The 20,212-nt window shown below is 51.9% G+C and overlaps 1 protein-coding gene across 2 annotated transcripts in view; it reads left to right on the top strand.

Annotated features, from left to right (window-relative positions):
• Nucleotides 1-20,212, top strand: part of AP3B2 (adaptor related protein complex 3 subunit beta 2) — a 142,677-nt gene that overhangs the window by 44,230 nt on the left and 78,235 nt on the right. For both annotated transcript variants that reach the window (XM_075345651.1, XM_075345650.1), the window contains exon 8: nt 19,797-19,929. In XM_075345651.1, coding sequence (XP_075201766.1) covers nt 19,797-19,929 — 133 coding nt within the window. The remainder of the gene's footprint in view (nt 1-19,796; nt 19,930-20,212) is intronic.

Here is a 20,212-nt window from a genome sequence, read left to right as displayed (position 1 = left end):
GGGAGACCCAGCTTTCTCACACTGGGCCCTACATTATGCTGCAAAATTTGTTGGTAGTCTTCAGACTTCATAATGCCATGCACATGGTCAAGCAGTCCAGTGCCAGAGGCAGCAAAGCAACCCCAAAACATCAGGGAAGCTCCGCCATGTTTGACTGTAGGGACCCTGTTCTTTTCTTTGAATGCCTCTTTTTTTTTCCCTGTAAACTCTATGTTGATGGCTTTTTCCAAAAAGCTCTACTTTTGTCTCATCTGACCAGAGAACATTCTTCCAAAACTTTTTAGGCTTCCTCAGGTAGGTTTTGGCAAACTCCAGCCTGGCTTTTTTATGTCTCGGGATAAGAAGTAAGGTCTTCCTGGGTATCCTACCATACAGTCCCTCTTCATTCAGACGCCGACGGATAGTACGGGTTGACACTGTTGTACCCTCGGACTGCAGGGCAGCTTGAACTTGTTTGGATGTTAGTCGAGGTTCTTTATCCACCATCCGCACAATCTTGCGTTGAAATCTCTCGTCAATTTCTTCATCGTTCCTATGGGAGACCCAGACGATGGGTTTATAGCTTCTGCCTCCGGAGGACACACAAAGGACTACACTAAAAAGTGTAGCTCCTCCCTCCGAGCATATACACCCCCTGGATAACCAAATATAGCCAATTCAATGCTTTGTGTTCAGGAGGCACACATCCACACATGCATTCTCATCTGATTTTTGATTTTAAAGAGTTGGAAGAAAAGCGGGTCCAAGCCTGGACCCCCGGCATGTCCCTTCTCACCCCACTGTGTCGGCGGTGTTGTTAAGGTTGATTTCAGGGCTGGAGCCTTACATGCCACGCTCCTTCACCATCCCTCGGGCTCTGGCTTGAAGTGGGAGCCAGCACGGTTCTCACTGCCTTGCAGGAGACCAATCTCCATCCGCAGCCCTTTCAGGATCCTGCCGGACGGAGCACTCATCCCTCAGGGACCTGGCCCTGCGTCTCACAAGCTAAGTATTTGAGACGTTATTGTCAGGGGTCCCTTGCACTTTATTGTTGGGGAGAGTGTGTTATTTAACTTTTGTGACATTTCCAGCCGGTTCTCTGGTTTTTACCTGAGAACCGCGCCGAGGGTGCCTGCGCGCCGGCTGCATTGTAAAATTTAGGCCCCGGCTTCACCTGAGGCCTAGTTTCGTTTTCACTGCCCCTGCATGTCTGTCATGCAGAGGGACAGTGCGGCGCCGCCCACCGGCCGTTCGGCACAGGGGAGGACACTCCTCTCTGAGGAGATGTTTCCCTCCCCTGTATATCTCCTTGGCCCTCCGGATCCTGCTCTTTGACTAGGCCCCGCCCCCTCTCCTCGCTCCGGTGCCATTTTATCAGCATCCTCACACCGATCGGCGCTGGCTGCAGCATCTCTGCATAATCTGTCTGGGGGTCCGAGCAGTGGGATCCGGAGGGCACACAAATGGTCTGGTAAGCCACAACCTCCGGTTGTGGACCTTCTTATATACTCTCTGGGGGTCATTCTGGCTCAGAGCCCCCACCTCAGCAGCATGTCTCACACTAGGAGCAAGGCTGTACTCAATATGCACTGCATGTAAGCTCGTACTGCCTGAACCGAGCACATATCCACATTGTGATGCCTGCTCTAACATGGTGGTGCCTCAGCCTGGAGTCTCCCCAGTGGCCCCTCCGGCTGCTCCGGCCTTGGTGGCTGAACCCCCGGCTTGGGTAGAATTGTTCTCTAAGTCTATCTCCCAGTCCTTTGCCGACTCCATGGGAGAGTTGTCCCGGACTCTGCTGAGCATGCATCAGCCCCCTTCTCAGGGCGCCTCTGCTGCTACGGCTCGCTCTGCAGAGCTCACAGAGGATTCTTCATCTGCTCCCAGACCCCGTCCTCCTAAAAGGAGACGCAGGGTCCCCTCTCCTTCCTCGTCCCGCGGCTCTGATTCACGAGCTGACTCGCAGGACGAGGAGGATATCTTTACTGGGGGCTCGGACGCTACCTCCATGTGCCCTATTGATCTGACCGAGGGTGACGTAGATGTTAGTGATTTGATTGCGTCCATTAATTCTGTACTGGACCTCAATCCGCCAGTATCAGAGGAGCAACCCTCTCTGGCAGAAAAGCACCAGTTTATCTTGCCTAAGAGAACAAGGAGTGTGTTCTTTAACCACTCCAGTTTTCAGGCCACTGTGACCAAGCCCAGAGCCTGTCCTGACAAACGCTTCCCAAAGCGTGGTTCTGATGACCGTTTTCCTTTTCCACCAGAGGTGGTCAAGGAGTGGGCTCACTCACCAAAGGTAGACCCTCCGGTGTCTAGACTCTCAGCCCGGACAGTTGTATCAGTGGCTGATGGCACCTCACTTAAGGATCCCACTGACCGCCAGGTTGACCTCCTGGCCAAGTCTGTATATGAGGCGGCAGGGGCCTCGTTCTCCCCATCCTTTGCAGCAGTGTAGGCTCTCAAAGCCATCTCTGCTTCTCTGGAAGAGATGCATTCCCTCACTAGGGACTCTATGCCTGAAATGGTTGCCTTAACTTCCCAGGCTTCAGCCTTTTCATCCTACGCCATGTCTGCCATGCTGGAGGCTTCTCACCGCACTGCGGTGGCTTCAGCTAATTCCCTCGCTATCCGCAGGATCTTGTGGCTTCGAGAGTGGAAGGCAGACGCTTCTTCAAAGAAGTACCTTGCTGGGCTCCCATTTGCTGGGTCCAGGCTGTTCGGTGAACAACTGGATGAAATTATTAAGGAAGCTACTGGCGGGAAGAGTACTTCCTTGCCACAGACTAAAACCAGGAAACCTGTCCAGGGACGGAACCAGTCGAGGTTTCGTTCCTTTCGTTCCTCTAACTGGTCGTCCTCTAAGCCCTCGGCCTCGTCCACTAACTCAGCCAAGGACCAGAAGCCCAACTGGCGCCAGAAGCCGCGTCCACAGAAGTCCGCAGGAGCTGCTGCCACCAAGGCAGCCTCCTCTTGACTATCTGGCCGAGCCAGCAACGTCCTTGGTCGGTGGCAGGCTCTCCCACTTTGGCGACGTGTGGTTTCAACACCTCTCCGATCAGTGGGTGCGGGATATCATCTCCCACGGCTACAGGATAGAATTCTCTTCCAGCCCGCCAAACAGATTTTTTCTGTCAACTCCCCCCTGCTTCAAGGCCGCCGCCTTCTCTCAGGCCGTGGCATCCTTGCAGGCCAACGGAGTAATTGTACCGGTTCCCGCCCGGGAACGGTTCAGAGGTTTCTACTCAAATCTCTTCCTAGTCCCCAAAAAGGACGGTTCCTTCCGGCCCATCCTGGATCTCAAGCTTCTCAACAAGCATGTTCAGGTGCGGCATTTTCGCATGGAGTCTCTGCGATCAGTCATTGCCTCAATGACCCAAGGAGATTTCCTGGCATCCATCGACATCAGAGATGCCTATCTGCATGTGCCAATTGCAGTTTCACACCAGCGTTGGCTACGTTTTACAATCGGAGAGGAACATTACCAATTCGTGGTTTTCCCCTTCGGGTTAGCCACGGCCCCTCGAGTATTCACCAAGGTCATGGCAGCAGTGGTTGCGGTTCTGCACCTCCAGGGGTTGGCAGTGATTCCTTAACTGGACGACCTTCTAGTCAAGGCTTCATCCAGTGCAGACTGTCAGCGGAGTGTCTCGCTCACTCTCGCCACTCTTGTTCAATTCGGGTGGCTTGTCAATCTGCCCAAGTCCACTCTGACTCCGACCCAGAAACTCACGTACCTAGGGATGCAGTTCGAGACTCTGCCAGCACTTGTCAGGCTGCCCTTTGTCAAACAGCAGTCCCTCCATCTGGCGGTGCGCTCTCTGCTGAGGCCCCGCCGTCATTCCATCAGGCACCTAATGCAGTTGCTGGGTCAGATGGTGGCGTCAATGGAAGCTGTTCCCTTTGCCCAGTTCCATCTGCGTCCTCTGCAGCTGGACATTCTCCGCTGTTGGGACAAGCGAACTTCTTCCTTGCACAGGTTGGTGGCTCTGTCGCCACAGACCAGGGGCTCTCTTCAGTGGTGGCTTCGGCCCCTCTCTCTGTCTCAGGGACGCTCCTTCCTGGCCCCGTCCTGGGTGATTCTCACCACGGATGCCAGTCTATCCGGCTGGGGAGCAGTATACCTCCACCACCGAGCACAGGGCACTTGGATTCCGTCCGAATCAGCCCTCTCGATCAACGTGCTGGAAATCAGAGCTGTGCTCCTAGCTCTCGTAGCCTTTCACCACCTGTTGGCGGGCAAGCACATTCGCGTCCAGTCAGACAACGCGACAGCGGTTGCCTACATCAATCACCAGGGCGGGACTCGCAGCCGCCTGGCAATGTTGGAGGTTCAACGCATCCTTCAGTGGACGGAGGACTCCAAGTCCACCATATCCGCAGTCCACATCCCAGGCGTAGAAAACTGGGAGGCAGATTATCTCAGCCGTCAGGCCGTGGACAGCGGCAAGTGGGCTCTGCATCCGGCAGTGTTTCGGTCACTCTGCCGCAAGTGGGGCACTCCGGAAGTGGATCTAATGGCATCCCGGCACAACAACAAGGTCCCGGTTTACGTGGCTCGCTCCCACGATCCTCAGGCCTTGGCGGCGGACGCGCTGGTTCAGGATTGGTCCCAGTTCCGTCTGGCCTACGTGTTTCCCCCTCTAGCTCTCTTGCCCAGAGTCCTGCGCAAGGTCAGAATGGAGGGCCGTCGGGTCATCCTCATTGCTCCAGACTGGCTCAGGCGAGCTTGGTACCCAGACCTGCTCCATCTGTCCGTAGAGGTGCCGTGGCATCTCCCGGACCGCCCAGACCTTCTCTCACAAGGTCCGTTTTTCCGCCAGAATTCTGCGGCTCTCAGATTGACGGCGTGGCTCTTCAGTCCTGGATCTTGACGACTTCTGGCATTCCTCCTGAGGTCATCTCCACTATGACTCGGGCTCGGAAGTCTTCCTCGGCCAAAATTTATCACAGGACTTGGAGAATTTTCCTGTCCTGGTGTCGTTCTTCCGGCCATGCCCCTTGGCCTTTTTGCAGGGCGCATCTCACATCATTCCGCCTTACCGGCGGCCTTTGCATCCCTGGGACCTTAATCTGGTCCTCACGGCCTTACAGAAACCCCCCTTTGAGCCTCTTAGGGAGGTTTCTTTGTTTCGTCTTTCACAGAAAGTCGTCTTTCTTTGTCGCTCCATTGGGAGACCCAGACAATTGGGTGTATAGCTTCTGCCTCCGGAGGCCACACAAAGTATTACACTTTAAAAAGTGTAACCCCTCCCCTCTGCCTATACACCCTCCCGTGCATCACGGGCTCCTCAGTTTTGTGCTTTGTGTTGAAGGAGGCACACATTCACTCAAGCTCCACATTTTAGTTAGCAGCAGCTGCTGATTATATCGGATGGAAGAAAAGAGGGCCCCAGGGCTCCCGGCATGCTCCCTTCTCACCCCACTAAGTCAGCGGTGCTGTTAAGGTTGAGGTACCCATTGCGGGTACAGAGGCTGGAGCCACATGCCGTTTTCCTTCCCCATCCCTTAGAGGCTCTGGGAGAAGTGGGATCCTAACCGGTCATCCAGGCACTGGGACCGGGCTCCCTCCGCAGCCCCTGTGGGAATCTGCCGGACAGGAGACTTAATATCATCAGGGACAGGCCCTGCATCCAAAAGGTACTCTGTGTCCCCTTGGGGACGGTGTATGGAGCGCTCGTGTCACTGACACTGCAGCGGCTGCTGTATTTTTAGGACGGCCGGGACTACCGCGCCGACCGTGCCTGTTTGTCGGCCGCGGTATTAAATTTAGTCCCCGGCTTCTGCGGCCTAGTACCATAACTCCCGCCCCCGGGCCTGCCAGTCAGGGGTAAGGGCGGGACGGTCGACCTGACGTCGACAGTGAGGGCTGGAGCATACTTTGGTGTCCTCCTCCCCCCTCACTGATCACTGTGGGGCACCAGATTCCCGCACTTTATTAGTCGCCGCCCACGGCCCCCTCCTCCCCTGAGAGCTCCGGCAGCCATTTTTACAATCATTCTGCCGGTGGAGGATTTCAGGAAGAGCTCTGCAGCTCTGGGAGGCCCAAGGCAGGGAATCTGGTGGACACACAACCGCTTTGGGCGGTCGGTAAGCCACACCGGTCACCGGTGCTGGTCCCCCCATGGTGCCGAAGTGTATATATTTATGTATATATCTGTATACATTTTCTCTGTTCGGCCGCATTGTTTTTGCTTTTGGCTATATACCCTCAGTGATCACTCTCAGAGGAGACAACAGCATGTCGTCCGCAAAGAGCAAGGGTGCCAAGACACAGGGTTATTTTGCAACCTGTACCTCCTGTGCGGCTATGTTACCTGCAGGTTCCACCTACCCGCACTGTGAGCAATGCTCGGCCCCTGTTGCACTTGCTCAGCCGGAGCCTCGGGCACTGGTGGGGCCCTCGGCTCACGTAGAACCCCCGGCCTCCACTGTCCAGGTGGCAGGGACAGAGTTTGCAGCTTTGGCTGAGAAACTCTCTGAGTCGCTGTCACAATCCATGGCTCAGTCTATGGACAGATGGTCTGCTAAGATACTAGAAGCTTTGCAGTCCAGATCGGTCCTTACACAGGCCTCGGGCACTGTGAGTTCATCGCCCCCAGGCCCCTCTCGGTCTGCGCAGCAGCGTGCTCCTGGGGTGACACCTGAGTCTCACGGGGAGGACTCCGACACGGACCACAGTCCCAGACCGGCTAAGCGGGCTCGCTGGGAACCTTCCCCGACTTCATCACGCTGTTCGGGGTCTCAGCTTGAGGACTCTCTGGAGGATGAAGCGGAGGTCGCAGCTCAGGGCTCTGACCCTGACGTTGCTCTCAATCGTGATACACCGGAAGGGGTCGCCATAGTAAATGATCTTATAGCGTCCATCAACCAGGTGCTAGATCTTTCTCCCCCACCTCCACCTATAGAGGAGTCTGCTTCGCAGCAGGAGAAACACCAGTTTAGGTTTCCTAAACGTACACGGAGTGCGTTCTTCGATCACTCAAACTTCAGAGATGCTGTCCAGAAGCACAGAGCATTTCCGGACAAGCGCTTTTCTAAGCGTCTTAATGACACACGCTACCCTTTTCCTGCTGACGTAGTTAAGGGTTGGGCTCAATGTCCCAAGGTGGATCCTCCAGTCTCTAGACTGGCGGCTAGATCCGTAGTATCAGTGGCAGATGGTTCATCGCTCAAGGATGCCACTGACAGGCAGATAGAACTCCTGATGAAATCCATCTATGAAGCCATAGGCGCGTCTTTTGCCCCAGCCTTTGCAGCAGTGTGGGCACTCCAGGCTATCTCAGCTTGTCTATCTGAGATTAATGCGGTCACACGTACCTCTGCTCCGCAAGTTGCGTCTTTGACTTCTCAGGCGTCTTTTTTTCATCCTACGCCATGAATGCCGTCCTGGACTCTGCGAGCCATACAGCGGTAGCGTCCGCCAATTCGGTGGCAGTCCGCAGGGCCATGTGGCTACGCGAATGGAAGGCAGACTCTGCTTCCAAGAAGTTCCTAACCGGTTTGCCATTTTCTGGCGACCGTTTGTTTGGCGAGCAATTGGATGAAATTATTAAGCAATCCAAGGGAAAGGATTCGTCCTTACCCCAGTCCAAGCCAAACAGACCGCAGCAACGAAAGATTCAGTCGAGGTTTCGGTCCTTTCGGCCCTCAGCCAAGTCCCAATCCTCCACGTCCAACAGGCCTCAGAAGGGCCAGAGGAACTCTTATGCATGGCGGTCTAAGTCACGTCCTCCAAAGACCGCCGGAGGCACCGTCTCCAAGGCGGCCTCCTCATGACTTTCGGCCTCCACAAACCGCATCCTCGGTCGGTGGCAGGCTCTCCCGCTTTTGCGACGCCTGGTGACCACATGTCCAAGACCGATGGGTGAGAGACATTCTGTCTCACGGTTACAGGATAGAGCTCAGCTCTCGTCCTCCGACTCGTTTCTTCAGAACATCTCCGCCCCCCGAGCGAGCCGATGCACTTTTTCAGGCGGTGAACACTCTGAGGACAGAAGGAGTTGTGATCCCCGTTCCCCTTCAAGAACGTGGTCGCGGCTTTTACTCCAACTTGTTCGTGGTGCCAAAAAAGGACGGATCATTCCGTCCTGTTCTGGACCTCAAACTGTTCAACAGACACGTGAGAACCAGACGGTTTCGCATGGAATCTCTCCGCTCGGTCATCGCTTCGATGTCACAAGGAGACTTCCTAGCATCAATCGACATCAGGGATGCTTATCTCCATGTGCCGATTGCACCAGAGCATCAACGCTTCCTGCGTTTCGCCATCGGGGACGAACACCTTCAGTTTGTGGCACTGCCTTTCGGCCTGGCGACAGCCCCACGGGTCTTCACCAAGGTCATGGCATCCATGGTGGCGGTCCTACACTCTCAGGGCCACTCGGTGATCCCTTACTTAGACGATCTCCTAGTCAAGGCTCCCTCCAGGGCGGCATGCCAACACAGCCTGACCATTGCTCTGGAGACTCTCCAGAGGTTCGGGTGGATCATCAATTTCCCAAAGTCAAAATTGACACCGACCCAATCACTGACGTACCTCGGGATGGAGTTTCATACTCTCTCAGCAATAGTCAAGCTTCCGCTGGACAAACAGCGTTCGCTGCAGACAGGGGTGCACTCTCTTCTTCGGGCCCAGTCACACCCCTTGCGGCGCCTCATGCACTTCCTAGGGAAGATGGTGGCAGCTATGGAGGCAGTTCCCTTTGCGCAGTTTCATCTGCGTCCACTTCAATGGGACATTCTCCGCAAATGGGACAGGAGGTCGACGTCCCTAGACAGGAACGTCTCTCTTTCACTGGCAGCCAAAACCTCTCTTCAGTGGTGGCTTCTTCCCACTTCTTTGTCGAGGGGAAAATCCTTCCTGCCCCCATCCTGGGCTGTGGTCACGACGGACGCGAGTCTGTCAGGGTGGGGAGCGGTTTTTGTCCACCACAGGGCTCAGGGAACCTGGACTCCGACAGAGTCCTCCCTTCAGATCAATTTTCTGGAGATAAGGGCAGTGTATCTAGCCCTAAAGGCGTTCCATCGGTGGCTGGAGGGCAGGCAGATCCGCATACAGTCGGACAACGCCATGGCGGTTGCGTACATCAACCACAAGGGCGGCACACGCAGTCGTCAAGCCTTCCAAGAAGTTCGGCGGATTCTGCCGTGGGCGGAGGCCACAGCCTCCACCATCTCCGCAGTTCACATCCCGGGCGTAGAAAACTGGGAAGCAGACTTTCTCAGTCGCCAGGGCATGGACGCAGGGGAATGGTCTCTTCACCCGGACGTGTTTCAAGAGATCTGTTGCCGCTGGGGAACGCCGGACGTCGACCTCATGGCGTCTCGGCACAACAACAAAGTCCCGGCATTCATGGCATGGTCTCAAGATCACAGAGCTCTGGCGGCGGACGCATTAGTTCAGGATTGGTCGCAGTTTCGACTGCCTTATGTATTTCCTCCTCTAGCACTGCTGCCCAGAGTGTTACGCAAAATCAGGTCCGACTGCCGCCGCGCCATCCTCGTCGCTCCAGACTGGCCGAGGAGGTCGTGGTACCCGGATCTGTGGCACCTCACGGTGGGTCAACCGTGGGCACTCCCAGACCGCCCAGACTTGCTGTCTCAAGGGCCATTTTTCCATCTGAATTCTGCGGCCCTCAACCTGACTGTGTGGCCATTGAGTCCTGGCTCCTAGCGTCTTCAGGGTTATCTCAAGATGTCATTGCCACCATGAGACAGGCCAGGAAACCAACGTCCGCCAAGATCTATTACAGAACTTGGAGGATCTTTTTTTTTTTCCAATTTAAGATTTTATTAATTTTTCAAGAAATACAAAATTAGAACATACATCCATACTAGTGCAAATGAAACAGATCAGAAGTTAATGCTAAACCAAGCCTTCGCCGGCTTCGCAACATTCTATGGATGGTATAAATGGAACATAGATAATCACTTAAAAAAAAACAAAACAATAAAACGATAAATCAAGGAGAAGATATTCAAACAAGAGGAAGTCACAGAGTCTAGAAAAATAGGGGTAGTGCAGAGAAGGGAGAGAATAGAAAGCAGAGTGAGGCGACCGGGACTGATGCAATGTCCGTTGAGCTGAAAATTTGTCAAAAGTGCGGTGTGAACTATCTGGAAAAGAAAAGGCCAGAGTGCCCCCCGTCCGGAGGTTAAAGTAGTTCAAGAAGTGTTTTACTAGACAAGAAGGAGTCCCATTGGAACCACTTGGAGGCCGTTTCCACCGTCTGCCCTCGAGATTGGGCCATCACCATTTCCATGCGGTGAATAACATTTACCTCTGTTATCCACTCATCTACCGTCGGGGGGTTAGGATCTTTCCACCGCCGAGGAATCACGGTCTTGGCGGCCTGGAGAAGGTGGCCTAGGATCGATTTCCTAAAAACCTTTTCTGATACGTCAAAGATATACAGTAAAACTGCCTCCGGGCGACTGGGGACCACAATTCCTGTGGCCCCCCGTATGGCTGCCAGTACCTTGCTCCAAAAGACCGACAGGCTCGGGCAGTGCCACCAGATGTGGGACATGGTGCCTCCCGAGGCTCCACATCGCCAGCAAGAGTCAGGTATTTCGGGGCACCACGCGTGTAGAGACGCCGGAACCCTGTACCACCTGGAAAGTATTTTATAGCTAGTTTCCTGCATCCTAGTGGCAATCACGGACCTGTGGGTCAGGCGATAACAACGTTCCTATTGGCTCCCGGTAATCGGTTGGTTGAGCTCTAACTCCCAAGCTTTACAGAAGCGAGGAGGCGACGCCTCTACTGTACTCGTCAGAAGCTTGTACACCCTTGATACAGCATGGCGCGTATTAGAGGAACCAGTGCATAGATTTTCAAAAGGGGTTTGGGGTGAGGGGTGAGCCATGATAGTATCTTGGGAAGTCAAGAAGTGCTTGAGTTGGGCATATTCAAAATGAAAACGTAGTTTAAAATTACAACTCTCTACTATCTCCTGAAGTGGGATAATGGACCCCCTCGGAATCACTCGATTTAGCCTCAAGGGGTTCAATTTCGTGCTTCCTAGAAAATTGTTGGATGATGCCCCCGGCAGAAACTCCGTGTTGTCCGTCAGTGGCATAAGGGGCCCTCTAGGTTGGATCAGGAGATTACGTGACGGCCCAGAGTGCACCGTTTTCAGAGTCTGCTTGGTGCTATAAGACATCTCAATCTTATGTTTGGTGAGGAGTGGCCAGGTCCACGGCAGGGTCGGAATTGATAAGGGGCATATTTCTTGTGCTAGGCTAACCCACAGTTTAGAGCTAGAATTATGTAGAAGATCCAAAACCCTGGCATGAGCTGCCGCCAAGTAGTATCGCCTACAATCGGGCAGCCCCGTTCCTCCTGCACCTTTGGTCCTAGTCAAGACGCCACTTCCAATACGAGGGCGTCTTCCAGACCAGACAAATCTACCGAACATGCGCTGCATCTTGGCCCAATAGGTTGCCGGTACATAGACCGGGGCCGTCTGCAGCAGATATAGCAATCTCGGGAGGGCCGTCATCCTGAGTGCACTGATCCTGCCAAACCATGAAAGAGTGCCCCCATGCCACCGAGTCAGATCCCCCTCGAGCCGTGACAGAAAACTCTGGTAGTTTAATTGAAAGAGTCTGGATAGGTCAGATGGAATCTTGATGCCTAAGTATCCGATGCTACCATGGGGTGGCCATCTAAAGGGGAAGTTTGGTTTTATAACATTTACAGTCGATTGGGGCAAGGAGATATTTAGGGCCTCTGATTTATCAAAATTAATTTTAAAATTGGACCACTTACTAAACCGGTTTAGTTCCAACATTAAGGACGGGAGGGATGTGGTGGGGCTACTTAAATATACCAGAAGATCGTCGGCGAAAGCAGCGCATTTATGCTCCCGATTGGCAATCCTAATTCCCCGTATGTCTGGGTTAGCCCGGATGGCTGACAACAAGTGTTCCATGACTAATACATATAGTAACGGTGACAAGGGGCAACCCTGTCGTGTCCCGTTTCGGATGGAGAAGGGTTTCGTCAGAGTGCCATTAATCCTAAGGAGAGCAGTCGGGGAGTGATATAACGCCATAATTTTAGACGAGAAAACTGGCCCCAGGCCTATATGGTCTAGGGTCTGTGATAACGACTGCCAGGAGACTCTGTCGAAAGCCTTCTCAGCATCCAAAGACAGTAACATCATGGGCAGCTTTTTATTGTGTGCATGTTGGATTAAATCCAGGGTTTTTATGGTATTGTCCCTTGCCTCTCTACCTGGGACAAATCCAACCTGATCAAGGTGGATCAAGTTAGGGAGCAAGGGGCTAAGTCTGTTTGCCAAAAGCTTGGCATAAATTTTTAAATCTACGTTAAGTAGTGATATTGGTCTATAACTGCTACATGTCATGGGATCTTTTCCGGGCTTTTGAATTAGGGAAATATGAGCTGTGGTGGAGTGGGGCGGAAAGGGGACTGATTCCGAGATTGAATTGAAGGAAAGGAGCATTAGAGGCGCTAATTGTTCCGAGAAGGATTTATAAAATTTGGCGGGGAACCCGTCAGGGCCAGGACACTTATTGCCCGGGGTATCGCGAATAACTGCCAATAAATCTTCCAGTAAAAATGGACTTTCCAGGTTGTCTATTATAGAACTGTCGGGACATCTAAAAGGTGAGGGCATTGAGGGATTTACATCACTAGGTCTATGGGGCTCGACAGGTAGATTATACAACTTGGAATAATAGTCATGAAAGGTATTTGAGATGTCTGGGGTGGCGTAAAGTAATTCGTCGCGTGAGTTCTTGATGCAGGGAATGAGGGTGTGAGCTCTGCCCTCCCTCAACGCGTTTGCTAACAACCTGCCGGGTTTATCCCCAAACTCATAAAACTTCCCCTTCCCTACCTGTATCAAACGCTGATATGAGGAATCAAGCAGTTTCTTAACCTCGAATCTAGCCTGTAGGAGTGCCCGTAAGTTCGTGGCCGATAAAGCTTGCTTGTGGATGAGCTCCAGCTCAGATACCCTATGGAGAGCTTTTACTATGTCTTGGGCTTTCTCTTTCTTGATTCGAGACCCATGCTTAATAAAAATGCCACGTAGGACACATTTCAGTGCCTCCCACTTATACGTGGGGGCTGTGTCATCTACTGAGTGGTCCTCCATGAATCTTGCAATGGAGGTCTGGATATCCGAAACGCAAAGCTCATCCAGTAGCAATGACTCGTTCAGACGCCACGACCCCCTAGGAGCCGTAAGGGAGGGGATCTCAATCGTGCAATATACCGGCGCATGGTCTGACCATAATATATTATCCATTCTCGTGTGTTGGACCCAAGGGAGCGCGCTATGTTGTACCAGTATGTAATCAAGACGGCTATATGAATCCTGGGTGTGGGAATAGAAACTGTAGTCTCTGTCCGATGGGTGTTGTATTCTCCAGGTGTCGAACAGCTGCATGCGTAGTAAAGCTTTTTTAATTCGTTTGATAGTGGTGTATGCAATACTGGATTTCCCTTTTGAGTTGTCTAAAGTAGGGTCCAGGGTGATATTAAGGTCCCCACATAAAATCACCGTACCTTGTATCAGGGGGATCGCGGTACTGATCAGGCGGGAAATAAAACTATCCTGTTTGTGATTTGGGGCGTACGCGTTAATTATCGTGAAGATGTGGGTCCCCACCCTCAGTGAGAGAATAATGTATCTGCCAAGACTATCTGTCGTGCACTTTATGATTTGATGTGGGAGGGATTTATGGATGGCTATTGCCACACCTTTTGAGCGGGAGTCAGGGTTATCCGAGGATACCCATGTCCGGTAATATTTATTTTTAAGAATAGGGGCATGTCCTTGTTTAAAATGTGTCTCCTGTAAACACGCTATTCTCACCTTCTGTTTATGAAGATGATACAATATCTGTGTCCTTTTCTCCGGAACATTGAGGCCCCTGGCATTGAAAGAAGCGATGGTTAAGTCCGCCATCTATAAGAGAATAAGTCATTAGAGATATTTAAGAAGGAGAATCGGACACGTTCAGCCCGGCCGCCGAAGATACAGGTCCGCCATCTATAAGAGAGTGTGACATTAAAGATACATGAGAGAGGGGATCGAACACGATCAGCCCGGCCGCCAAGAGAGGAAGGAGGGAGAGGGTTGAAAGAAGTAGAGTATAGCGAAGAAGAAGACAAAGAGAACATCAGAGCACAAAACCTTGTATAATAAACTAGATTCGAACAAACGTTCCTAGGGAACATATCCGCCTTTGCTTGGCAGGACAGGGGATCCCCACCTATTTGGGGAAAAAGGATGTCAGACATAGCAAAGCAAAACAGAACTCCGGATATACTAAAAAAATATTAAAGATAACCATAAGCACCGGCTAAGGTATTGATGGCTAATGTAATACGGGCAATGAATAGGTTTAAACGCAGCAGATGAAAGTCACTTAGTTGTAAATAACTGTAAATAACTGTGTATAGAATAAGTCATAAAGGCGCACACGGCCTCAGGGCTTCTCTATGTCGGGTATCGAGAGCGTCCTGCCCCACGGCCCCGTTCTCCTCTTGGAGGCAGGCCCCTATTGGGCCCCGGGAATGGGGTTGGTTTGGTGGATGTGATCCTTTCCCTGGGGGTCCAGGTCTGAAGCAGAGTAGTCGGCCAGGCCGCTATAGGGATTGTAGGTAGGCCCAGGCTCCTGATGAACGCCGGGAGGTCCTCCGGGGAGCGCAGGACCCGCCATTGAGAGTCTTTTTGCACCGCCAAGGAGAATGGGAACCCCCACCGGAACGGAAGTCCCTTTTCTTTCAAAACATCCAGAAGGGGCTTCAAAGTAGCACGTTGGGCTAGAGTGTGCCTGGAGAGATCTGGCATTATGCGGATGGCAGATCCATTGTATGACAAGTTTGGTTTCTTCCTGGCTGCCTGTAGAATAGCCTCCTTTGCTGCAAAGAAATGCACCCTACAGACCACATCTCTTGGGCGGGGATCATCCGGATCTGAGGGACGTAGAGCCCTATGTGCTCTATCGAGCTCTAGAGGGGCACCCGGCGGTTTCTTTAACAAGTTATTAAAAATGGAACGGAGGACGCCGGGGATGTCCGGAGCAGCTATAGACTCAGGAAGGCCTCTGATTCTTAAATTGTTCCTTCTATTTCTGTTCTCCTGATCATCAACGTGTTGTTGAAGGGCAAATAGCTGCTTAGACTGATTTTGTACTGTCTCTTGGATAGATTGTATGGAGACTTGTGAATTTGATTGCTGCTCAGTGAGGGTATCAACCCTATGGGTGAGTGAGGAAAGATCAGATCGCAGCTGGATAAATTCTTGCTTACATTCCGCCACCACTTGATTAGCCAGTGCTGCAATGTCATTCTTGGTGGGGATCGCTTGCAGCAGTGATCGCAGGTCTGCCAAGGACGCCGGGCGGTCCTCACTTGTCGAGGCTGCAGCGTAGGATATATTGGGGTATGCACTGAAAGAGTCCTGCACAACTGGACCGTATATCATTTGCTGTGCACTTTGGGGATTATTTATGCCGCTCCATGATGGTGACACGGTTACAAGACGAAGTGGGGCTGCCCCTGATACCATGGGCCCTTTATTCATGGGCATCAGTACACCTTCTTCCGGAACCCCGTCTGTGTCCCCCAGACTCTCAGCCCAGGAGGATCCTGTGCACCAACTATTGGGTGAGGTGGGGGGTATTTCCATCTGGGGCGTCCCCCAGAACTCGGTGGCCGTCTCCCTGGATTCATGCAGTCCCCCTCCAGTCACTGGACCCCCCAGGGGTTGTGTGTCCCTTGGCCAGGAAGTGTGGCTTGTGTTGTTGTTGCCACTACTGATATGGGCCCTCGTCAGCAGGTCCCCCCTCCAGCCCTGCACTGGGGGCCTGTGATCAGGCAGTCTGTTAGGGGTATCTGCTGCTCCTGTCTGGGCCTCAGCCGCCCTACTTGGAGCCTGCTCTCCCTGAGTCTGAGGCTGGAGCGGTGACTCATCCCCTAAGCCTGACCTCGCGTGCAATCCACGGCCGCACGCCGATATCTCCCTGATCCCGCCGTCACCAGCTGCGGGTGGGCTGCGAGGACTCACCGCTCCCATCGGCGATGCAGCGGCGCGTGAGGCAGACGAGGTCGCGGCTGCGAGTGTCCCGTCTTCCAGCACCGGACCCTTGGGCTGCGGTTCAGGTAGGTGAGCGCCATCTTGGAATGGCGTCTGCAGCTTCACTAGTTCCCCCGCCGCAGGGCTTTGTATCTTGCTCACCGCTGCTGTGGGTCTCCCGGTGGGCCCTCTCGCATCATGGGGGATCTCAGCTGTGTCACCCTTCTCTCGGGTCCCCGAAGTTGCTGTATCCTCAGGCATCCGGACAGGGGCAGGATCCATTTCAGATTCTGCAGGCCGCAATTCCTGCTCCGGCTGCGAGGTTGCCCCCGATTCTTTGGAGCGGGTAAAGTAGGCTCCAATATTATTCAGGGGAGCAGGTGGCCGTCCTGGGGTGCAGGGCTTGCCCTTCTTGGCCGATGATTTGCCCATTTTATGTATAATAGCCGGCGTTATGGAGGATTATAAGCAGGAACTCCAGAGAAACACGTCGTTACCCGGCCATGTCCAGCTCCGCCCCCCCCTTGGAGGATCTTTTTATCCTGGTGCTCTGATCAGGGTTTTTCCCCCTGGCCGTTTATCTTGCCCACTTTTCTTTCCTTCCTTCAATCAGGAATGGACAAGGGTTTGTCGCTCGGTTCTCTCAAGGGACAAGTATCGGCGCTTTCCGTGTTTTTTCAAAAGCGTCTAGCCAGGCTTCCGCAGATCCGCACGTTCCTGCAGGGAGTTTGCCACATAGTCCCACCTTACAAGAGGCCGCTGGAACCATGGGATCTTAACAGAGTGCTAAAGGCTCTTCAGAAACCACCTTTCGAGCCACTGCGGGACGTCTCTCTATCACGTCTTTCGCAGAAGGTGGCATTTCTAGTAGCAGTTACATCGCTCCGTAGAGTGTCGGAGTTGGCAGCGCTGTCATGCAAAGCCCCCTTCCTGGTTTTTCACCAGGATAAGGTGGTTCTGCGTCCGGTCCCGGAATTTCTCCCTAAGGTGGTATCCCCTTTTCATCTCAAACAGGATATCTCCTTACCTTCATTTTGCCCTCATCCAGTTCACCAATGTGAAAAGGATTTGCACTTGCTAGATCTGGTGAGAGCCCTCCGGCTCTACATTTCTCGCACGGCGCCTCTGCGCCGTTCTGATGCGCTCTTTGTCCTTGTTGCTGGCCAGCGTAAGGGTTCGCAGGCTTCCAAGTCAACCTTGGCTCGGTGGATCAAGGAACCGATTCTTGAAGCCTACCGTTCTTCTGGGCTTCCGATTCCTTCAGGGCTAAAAGCCCATTCTACCAGAGCCGTGGGTGCATCCTGGGCATTGCGGCACCAGGCTACGGCTCAGCAGGTGTGTCAGGCGGCTACCTGGTCGAGTCTGCACACTTTCACGAAACACTATCAGGTGCATGCCTATGCTTCAGCAGATGCCAGTCTAGGTAGGCGAGTCCTTCAGGCGGCGGTTGCCCACCTGTAAGAAGGGGCCGTTTTCGGCTCTTTTTATCGAGGTATTCTTTTACCCACCCAGGGACTGCTTTTGGACGTCCCAATTGTCTGGGTCTCCCAATGGAGCGACAAAGAAGAAGGGAATTTTGTTTACTTACCGTAAATTCCTTTTCTTCTAGCTCCTATTGGGAGACCCAGCACCTGCCCCTGTTCCCTTCGGGCTGTTGTTCTTTTGTGTACACATGTTGTTCATGTTGAATTGTTCTTTTGGTTCATGGTTCAGTTCTCCGAACATCCTTCGGATTGAATTTGCCTTAGACCAATTTATAAGTTTCCTCCTTCCTGCTTTGGCACCAAAACTGATGGGCCCGTGATGCACGGGAGGGTGTATAGGCAGAGGGGAGGGGTTACACTTTTCAAAGTGTAATACTTTGTGTGGCCTCCAGAGGCAGAAGCTATACACCCAATTGTCTCGGTCTCCCAATAGGAGCTAGAAGAAAAGGAATTTACGGTAAGTAAACAAAATTCCCTTCTTCTAGTGGCCATAACTTCCCTCAGGAGAGTCTCTGATTTAGCTGCGCTCTCTTCGGAGTCGCCTTTTTTGGTTTTTCATCAAGACAAGGTGGTTCTCCGTCCGACTCCGGACTTTCTCCCTAAGGTGGTATCTCCTTTCCATCTTAACCAGGACATTTCATTGCCTTCCTTTTTTCCGGCTCCTGTTCATCGCTTTTAGAAAGCGTTGCATACTTTAGATCTGGTGCGGGCGCTCCGGATCTATGTGTCACGCACCGCTGTTCTTAGGCGGTGCACCTCTCTTTTTGTGCTGACCACAGGTCGGCGTAAGGGCCTCTCGGCTTCTAAGCCAACCCTGACTCGTTGGATTAGGTCGGCCATTTCTGATGCCTACCAGTGTACTCAAGTGCCTCCCCCGCCGGGGATCAAGGCACACTCGACCAGAGCTGTCGGTGCCTCTTGGGCTTTCAGGCACCAGGCTACGGCTCAGCAGGTCTGTCAGGCTGCCACTTGGTCTAGTCTGCACACCTTTTCGAAGCACTACCAAGTGCATGCTCATGCTTCGGCAGATGCGAGCTTGGGCAGACGCATCCTTCAGGCGGCTGTCGCCCATTTGTGAAGTTAGGTTTCGCCTACTTCTCAGTTTTCTGTTTATTTCCCACCCATGGACTGCTTTGAGACGTCCCATGGTCTGGGACTCCCATAGGAACGATGAAGAAAAAGAGAATTTTGTTTACTTACCGTAAATTCTTTTTCTTATAGTTCCGTAATGGGAGACCCAGCACCCTCCCTGTTGCCTGTTGGCAGTTTCTTGTTCCGCGTGTTATCACCGGCTGTTGTTGTAGACAGAGGCTTCGGTTGTTCCGGTTTTTGCTCTATCTCTACTGGTGGGTGGCTATTCTCCTTCAGCTTTTGCACTAAACTGGCTATATTTGGTTATCCAGGGGATGTATATGCTCGGAGGGAGGAGCTACACTTTTTAGTGTAGTACTTTGTGTGTCCTCCGGAGGCAGAAGCTATACAGCCATGGTCTGGGTCTCCCATTACGGAACTATAAGAAAAAGAATTTACGGTAAGTAAACAAAATTCTCTTTTTTTCTTTTCCTTCCACAGCTAGGGAGGTTAGCCACAGTGCCATGGGCTTTAAACTTCTTGATGACAGTACGAACCGTAGACACAGGAACTTTCAGGTCTTTGGAGATGGACTTGTAGCCTTGAGATTGCTCATGCTTCCTCACAAATTGGATTCTCAAGTCCTCAGACAGTTCTTTGGTCTTCTTTCTTTTCTCCATGCTCAATGTGGTACACACAAGGACACAGGACAGAGGTTGAGTCAACTTTTAATCCATGTCAACTGGCTGCAAGTGTGATTTAGTTATTGCTAACAGCTGTTAGGTGCCACAGGTAAGTTACAGGTGCTGTTAATTACACAAATTAGAGAAGCATCACATTATTTTTCAAACAGTGCCAATACTTTTGTCCACCCCCTTTTTTATGTTTGGTGTGGAATTATATCCAATTTGGCTTTATGACAATTTTTTTTTTCATTGAAGACAAATTAAAGGATGATAATTATACCAAAGAATTTGTGATTGCAATCATTTTCAAGAAGAAACTGAGTATTATCTGACAGAATTGCAGGGGTGCCAATACTTTTGGCCAGCACTGTAATACTTCCTTGATTTATAAAAATTAAAGAACTTTGTGCAAATGAAAGTAGTGTTTTGTAATATTGTTTGTCAAAGTATATTAAACTTTACAATATAACATAATTGTTAGTACAATGTATTTATTTAACTCCTTTCAGACTTACATTCGCAGCATGGATAAAGATTTTGTGGCTGCTTCCATTCAGGCCATTGGCCGATGTGCTACCAACATCGGTAAAGTACGCGATACATGTCTCAATGGACTTGTCCAGCTGCTATCAAACCGGGATGGTAAGACAAATCGTGTTACTAAGAACTGTAAATAATTTGCTACTTGAATAGAAATCGTAAGCTATTTCTGCAGAGGGATCATGGTAGTTAATTAAGTGCATAGCCTTGGAATTAATTTAAGCAAAAATGAGAATGGAGGAGGAGAGTAGCAATGTGATATACATTTCCAACCTTATAGATATGGTGAACATGGCTGAGTTGTAGGAGCTGACCATCCTTAGCAGCAGACTATGCAACCGGTATGAGCCCCTTGAGTTGGGGGCCCAGTGCTAAGTGTACCGCA

Source organism: Anomaloglossus baeobatrachus, chromosome 4, assembly GCF_048569485.1.
Source record: "Anomaloglossus baeobatrachus isolate aAnoBae1 chromosome 4, aAnoBae1.hap1, whole genome shotgun sequence".
NCBI classification, from domain to species: domain Eukaryota; kingdom Metazoa; phylum Chordata; class Amphibia; order Anura; family Aromobatidae; genus Anomaloglossus; species Anomaloglossus baeobatrachus.
The sequence above is the reverse complement of the archived record's forward strand: the minus strand, read 5'-3'. Positions and strand labels throughout refer to the sequence as shown.